Source organism: Pollachius pollachius, assembly GCF_949987615.1.
Source record: "Pollachius pollachius genome assembly, chromosome: 14".
NCBI lineage: Eukaryota > Metazoa > Chordata > Actinopteri > Gadiformes > Gadidae > Pollachius > Pollachius pollachius.
In genome coordinates this window covers 16,074,040-16,081,539 of record NC_136947.1, presented here as the reverse complement: position 1 = coordinate 16,081,539, position 7,500 = coordinate 16,074,040, and the positions used below count along the sequence as shown (strand labels likewise).

At 49.2% G+C, this 7,500-nt stretch overlaps 1 protein-coding gene across 1 annotated transcript in view; it reads right to left on the bottom strand.

The window, feature by feature from the left end:
* Positions 1 to 7,500, bottom strand: part of LOC307085762 (glypican-5-like) — a gene marked incomplete at its 3' end in the record, with an annotated part of 115,214 nt that overhangs the window by 62,216 nt on the left and 45,498 nt on the right. The window contains exon 6 of the mRNA XM_079750623.1: positions 7,305 to 7,427. Within this exon, the coding sequence (XP_079606749.1) occupies positions 7,305 to 7,427 (123 nt within the window). The remainder of the gene's footprint in view (positions 1 to 7,304; positions 7,428 to 7,500) is intronic.

Genomic DNA, 7,500 nt, shown 5'->3' with positions numbered 1-7,500 from the left:
TACCTGGGCACCAGTCCCTTTGGTCCTGCTTGTTGTTGTTTTTTTTTGCTAAAAAATAAAATGAAATCGCCTGTTTATCAAGCTGGAAAGGTGTGCAATTTCGGCATCCATTGGAGCAAGCGGATTTAAGTCTGGGATTTGAAGTGCCCTTTCATAGATTGAGATCACGGGAGGGACCGTTTAGAAGTCACCTAAATATGAAAGACTTTGAGGGATTACAGATAATATAAAAAGATCATAGATTCATATAAAGTCTGTGGATGTCCACGAGAGGCCAGGAGAAACCTGACTCTGGAGCCTGACTTTGGGGCTCTTGGGCCCCGGCCCTCGGCCCTGAGACGCTGTGATAACCATCAGCAGTGGGCGCCCGGACGGAGCGGGATGGGTTACACACCAGCCCGCCCCCTCCAGGTCTCCCCCCTAACGGTGGAGTTTTAATCCAAACATTCTACAAGATGGTGCTGTGTTTGATCCGACCGTCTGCAAAATGGCCCCAAACAGGGGACTCGTTAAATAGAGTTGAAAAATAAAGGCAATGAGATGATGGCCAAACTCACATGTCTGCTGTATCTTTTTCACATAGTACACAATGGTATAGTATACTATATGAAGGCCATCCAGTTTGTCCATTCAGCTGTCTGACCTCCGTCCTTCTATCAATGCATTGGTCCACCGGTCTGTTAACTCAGCTGTCAGAGTGTTATCCATCCATCCATCAATTCAGTCTAACCATCCATCCATTGACCTTTCTCACCTCTATCACTTCAGCTGTCTGATGTCTGTCAATCAACCACTCTAAACATCAATCCACCCATCCGTCCGTCTAACCATCTATCAATCTTACCATCCATCCATCCTCACGCTCCAACCTGAAACAATCCTCCTTTTCTATTTCTCTTCCCCATGCTTGATGCCTTGCCAATGGACACACAGAGCACAGAGGCTGGTCAGCAATCACTTGGGTCTGCCGTCACTTCGGTAGGGGCTCCCATAAAACATCCCTGTCTATTGGCTTTTTTAATTACATTAACTCAACCCACACGCCACACAGGCCCAGAGAGGGAGGGAGGGAGAGAGAGAGAAAGAGAGAGAGAGAGAGAGAGAGAGAGAGAGAGAGAGAGAGAGACAGAGAGAAAGAAGAAAGAAAGAAAAACTGCATGTATGGTAGGATTGATGGTTGGATGAGAAGTGGATGGATCGAGGGATGGGTTGATTGATGTTAGGACTAGTAAAGAAAAATAGAGTGAGACTGACAAGCCAATAAAAAAAGCTTTTGTCTCTTGGAGCGAAAGATACAAACAGTTATTTCCCTCTCTCGCATTGATGTGATGACAGGAAGTTCATTGTGGAAGTGGATTCGTAGGGAAAAGGCGCAACCAAGAGGCCAACATTGGGAGACATCGGAAAGCTCCCACACTGTCGGAAGAATGTCAGACAAGGACAACAACGTAAAAATGAAATTAAACCAAAAACACTGCAGTCCGCCGCACCACATGCTCCCCCGCGACACATTCAAGCACATTTCTATTCATATTCTCAATTTATTGCGACCGCAGCAACACAATTGGAACATAATTATAACCTTGTGTTTTTCTTTTAAAACACACACAATTAAACTTAAAAACAAACACACCCAACCACATGGACAAAAACACACACACACACACACACACATACACACACACACACACGCGTTCTGAGACAGAAATCCAGTGGGAGTGACACCGGGGGTTATGGGAAAGAGGAAGACCCCTGGACTGGGATCAGAGAGGAGGAAGGGGAGGAGACACGACCAGAGACCAGCGGAAGGACACAGGACCCGTCCAGAGGCACACGTCAAAGTACTCAAAGATGAAAGGACACCACTCGCGTCCCCTCAGCCTACGCTGTCTGCCCCGGCGTTTCCCAACGTGGGCGGCTCATGGGTGAAGACGGGGGAGAGGGGATGGATGTGATGTATTGTAGTGAGGGGAAAAGCTCAATCGCAGACTGTATTCAAACAAAGCACAGGTGTGATGAAACCGCAGGTGATGTGATCACACCCTCTGAGAGGTGGGAGGATAGTGACAAGAGTGGGTAAGCAGCACGTCAACAGTGCTGGATGAAGCAGACTATTAAGGCGACGGCCGTGCGTGGACCGTCCTTGAACTTAGCGGATCATGGCGACTATAGAAAAGCCGTTACAAGCCCGGACAAAAGAGGTTTCGGTACCACTGGTCTATCATTCAACTCTCCATTCGATCAGCGCCTTTCATAGTCGGATGTCTGTGGTTCTCACAGAACTTCCCTTATGAATGTCAATCAAGATCAAGAGAATAAAGAGACCGTTCTTTAGCGGGGGAGGGACCTTTGCTGGTATGCTAAATGTTAACGTTTGGACACCCGCAAACCCTGAACACACTCAAAATCGAACGCAAACACGTGTACCCACACACACATTTACACGCACAAACATGGCTATAAGTGTTAATTTCATTGATAATCATCGCAATAACAAAGGACATATACCAACAACAAGAGCATAATATGTATACTATATATTTATACTAAAAATATTGTGTTAAAAAAGTAGGAAAGAGAGCGGGGGGAAAAGTCTGAGGTTTGAAGGCCTCTGCCCGGTGCGGCCTTCTCCCTGGCTCTCCCTCTCTCTGCTCCAGATATAATAGATTCCAGATGTCTGAGTGATGAACAAAGCACACTGTCATAACCTTAGAGAAATGTATGGCATTCAGGAGACGGCCAGAACCTATGCCAGAAATAAATGACTTAGCATTTGAAAAGTATGAACCTCTCTGCTCCTTTACCGTGTTGGAAGTTAAAGTTACACCTACCATCAAGTGTTCCCAAAGCATTGTTTTATATTTATAGAGTATAAAGTAGACACTGTTCACTTTTAGTTGAGCTTAAAATGTCAGGAGAGTTCCATGAAGCTTAGTAATCCAAGAGAAAGTGAAGTAGACCTTCGGGGTTCAGTGTCTCAGCTCCGGCTGCACTCACAGCATCAAACAGAAGGAGGCTAGCGAGCTTCTCCCACTCTCCTCCCGCCCTCTCTCTCTCCCTCAAGCAGACAGTGACCTCTTCTTGCTCACTGCAGGACTAGTGCGCTACACTGGAAAGAGATCCTTGTTTCCTGCTCTCCACCGCTCCCTATAGAGTATTCACTGAAGATACGCAATGTATGTGAATTAAACATGTACAAAGTGACTTTCAATGTTTTCTGAGAGTTCAGTGTATTTTGACAGTTGCCACAGTTGCAACAGTCTGCGGATTCATCATGGTGCGCACCATTACCTTTCTTTTGCATTCTTCGCTTTAGAGTGCATTTATAGTTACATAAACACTGATAACAAAGTGCTTGAAACTGGGAAGCGGCATGTGCGTCATTGAGACAAAAGAGCCATCCTTGCGTTAAAAGGTAATTAAAGTCTACGTTTCAACCAAAGTTGTGCTGCCAAACTACGAGCCATATCTACAGCCTGCAGCGCATTGTACTAAAACCCGGCATGCATCACATTTACGACAAGCTGAAACGCGGGGCCCCCACCGCCCGACAGCTTGGTTCATTAAGGTAATGAGAGGGAAGATGGATGGCAATGCATCAGTCGGCTGGCAGTCACAGAAAAAATAAAAAAACAGCAACCCGATGACGACTCAGTGACTCAGGGGTGAAGTAACACTGTTCATGGGTGATGTTATCATTCTGCGAGATATTAAAGGAACGGTGTGAAATTATTGGCACATGTTTTTTTGTTTGTTTTTTTCCATCTAGGGTGCTGTTTGATCGTGTGCCAACATGACGCAAGTGCGACAGAGGGCCCTTTGAAGTGTTACAGAAGGCAAACGTGTGTGTACGTGTGCGTGCCTGTACGTGGGTGGGATGGGACAGGGCTGGTAGAGCTGGTGTTCACACACACACACACACATATGCTCCATAATGTGTTTCATGTATGTGTGTGTCTAAATAAATGCCCCCTCAAGCTGTTAAACAGCATATGGCTTGTGTGTGGACTGATACGGAATAGTGTGTGTGTGTGAGTGTGTGGAGGGGTGGGGCTCACCATCACACAATGTGGTGCAAGAGTTAGGTACCCTCGTTGGATGGCTGCACATGGAGTTCTAGTACTTTAACACCACTTTAACACACACAAACACACACACACACACACACACACACACACACACATACAGTCACCCCAAACCTCTATTCCCCTTACATTTCCTATAATGCCCATGTCAACCAACGCCCCCTCTCTCTTCTTGTGCCCCTCTCCTCTCTCTCCTCCAGGGTGACCCCATCCCTCTCCCCTAGCCTGCCCCGTTCTCAGGCACCATTCCCAGCCTGCTGACGGTGGCAGTGCCGGCGGTACCATGCTTGCAGTCCAGGCAGCAGCGACCCAATGCTTTCCCATGCCGCCTCATAGGAGGGTCTTTGTTCCCCCTCTCCTAGCTTTGGGGGTCCCCACGGCAAAGGGCTGTGCCCCACTCAGCTGCCTCCACAATGAGGCTTTATCCTGCCAGGGCCCCCTCCCCCCACCAACCCCCTCCCACCCCTCCATTCTCCCTGCCTGCCCTCGTCCCTCCCTCTCTCTCTCTCTCTCTCTCTGCAATGCTTCCCTCACCAGGGATCAGGGGCACATGGTCAGGGGGGGCTTGGGGGAGTCCCGGGGGACGGGTTGGGGTCTCGGGAGGGGGCACCATGCCACTATGATGGGGAGCCCTTTCATGTTGATGTCCTGGCCCCTGGCTCGCACCCATACACATGGCCTCCCACACACACACACACACACACGCACACACAGGGACACAGTGGCTACCTCAGCGTCCCTGTCTGAGAGCGGTGCTTTCTAAAACCTGGGGATCAGTGTGGCGTGTTGGTGTTTTTCATTTCGCCCAAGGACACGTGACACCGGGAGCAAGGCTGCCCTGCTATCTCCTGGGAGTGTGCGAAAGCAGGGTTTTAACCAATTATACTCAAGACTTACACGCAACTCAAATTGTGTGTGTCATAGTGACGACACACACACACACACACACACACACACGCACACACAGACATACAGAACACTTTATTTAAAAAGTAGCCAGCGCAACCTGTCCACAGTGGTTAGTGACTATTGTTGTTTTCTTTAGTTGCTCGGCAGTCGGCGCCTCTCTGAACTCCTACATACAGCTCCCTGTGCCGACAAATGAACACAGGCACCGACAAATGAGCTGTGAGCTAAACACGGCCTCGGAGGAGGGAAGGAGAGGAGAGACGAGTAGAGCGGAGAGGAGGGGAACAAGAAGACAGGGGGGGGACAGACCGGATAGGAGAGGAGAGGAGAAGAGAAGAGAGGACAGGAGGGGAGTAGAAGACAGCAGGGGAGAGGACCGGATAGGAAAGGAGAGGAGGAGAGAAGAGAGGACAGGAGGGGAGACGACAGGAGAGGAGAGAAGAAGAGAAGAGAGTAGGGGAGTGAAGAGGAGCCAGCTACAGCTGGGTGGTAAGGCTTTCCTTACCCATTAATCCCACCTCTGATAAAAGTCCTTGCCAAGCGCGGATCAAGACGGGTCTTTCAGTTAATCCTGGGGATCTGCTAATGTGCCCAAAGTCCTTCCATTTGCTACACGTGTAAAGCCTAATGTACGGCACCATCCCGCTCCACTGAATGAGGTGTGTGTGTGTGTGTGTGTGGGGGGGGGGGGGGGGTCGGGGGATCCAACAAACAATTAGCCTCCAAAGAAAGATATCTCTGTTCCAGCGCCTTGCGGGGAAGCACGGTGTCTCGGGCAGCCTGGCCCCTGCCAAGGGTTGACGTTGCCGCGGTAACCAGGGCCAGGAGAGGGCCCGCCGCATAATGGGAGGAGGAGGAGGCGCAGTAGGGGTGGAGGGGACGAAGAGTTTGGTGTAACGTTAAAGAAGTGGATCCAGAACGGAGAATGGGTTACAGACTCATTCTGGCTCAGCTGCCCTGCCTGTTGCTGTCTGTTGATGTCACGCTGGGATGATAAGGAGGCCCGCACACACACTTATGTTCACACACACACACACACACACATACACACACCCACACACAGGTGTGCACTGTAACACACAGACAAGTATACAGACATACACACACACAATAAGGTATTTCATACTTTGTGAACAACACAAGCCTGCATAACTGAGGTTAAAGACCTGAAGACTTGACATTTAAATCTGAGAATAATACATCATGTATTGGAAATTGAAAAGGAGTTTTTTTATTAAATGCCTTGCTTTTTCAATTTGAAGTAAACATGAGCATGTGCTCTCACACACACACACACACACACACACACACACACACACACACACACACACATATACACACCCAAACAAACACATGCACACAATGTCCTGCATTTCATCAACATGGAAGATGTTTTTAACTATTTTGCCATTCCACTGTTGATTAGGACCAGCCTCCTTGGGACACACACACCACACACATGCAGACACACACACACACACACACACACACACACACACACACACACACACACACACACACACACACACACACACACACATGTTCCCAAGTCTCAGGACTGTGTTCTCAAGTCAAAGTTGAACTGAGAAAATCGAAAGAGCAAGTAGGGTGTCCACAGGTTGAGCGTTAACTAACGACGAGGTTCAACAGCAACACGTGTCTCCGACCATAAAGAGCAAGCAGCTTTCCCAACACTGTCTTTCAAACAGTAAATCCTTTCAAACGTTAAGCCAACATCAGCCACTTCACAGCGAAAAGGGTTTTGCATCGGACAAGTACAGGCATACTGATTAGCAAGCTTAGTTAACAACTCTCTTTATTCATCTTCAACCCTCACACCTCTAGTACAGAACCTCACATTTCTGATAGGATCTGATCCCCTCCGAGTCTTAAGTGGGAGCTTGGGTATTCAAATGAGCCGGGGTGAATCAGAGGACATCTCTCTTCTCTTTTCCCCCATGGCTACTCCATTTCTCTACTCCACTCAACACTATGCAACAGGTCTTCCCTCCCTCTCTCTCTCCATACCTCCATCCCTCTAGCCTCAATTCCTCCCCGATCTAAATCTCCTTCCTATTTTCTATTATCCCCACTCAAGTGCTTCCTCAGGCCCTCCCGTCCTCCTTCCCCCTCCCTCCCCTCTGCTGTCCCTGTGCTCTACCACGACGCCCTCCTCAACCACGCCCCCTCTACCTTCATGCTAAACCACCAACCGACCCAACTTTTATCCTCCCCATCCTGCCCTCTGCACCCTCTCACCTCTCCACCACGTCTCCTCCCCTCCACCCCTTGACCTCTCCACCCCCTCACCTCTCCACCACGTCGCCTCCGCTCCAGCAGGTGGAGTCGTCCACCACGTTGTCACCATCGCACAGCATCTCCGGCAGCACTGAGAAGAACGACTTGTAGCGCTTCAGGTACATCAGGAATTCCCTGGTGGGATGGGCACGCACACACGCACACACACACACACAGACACACACAGACACACACACACACACACATA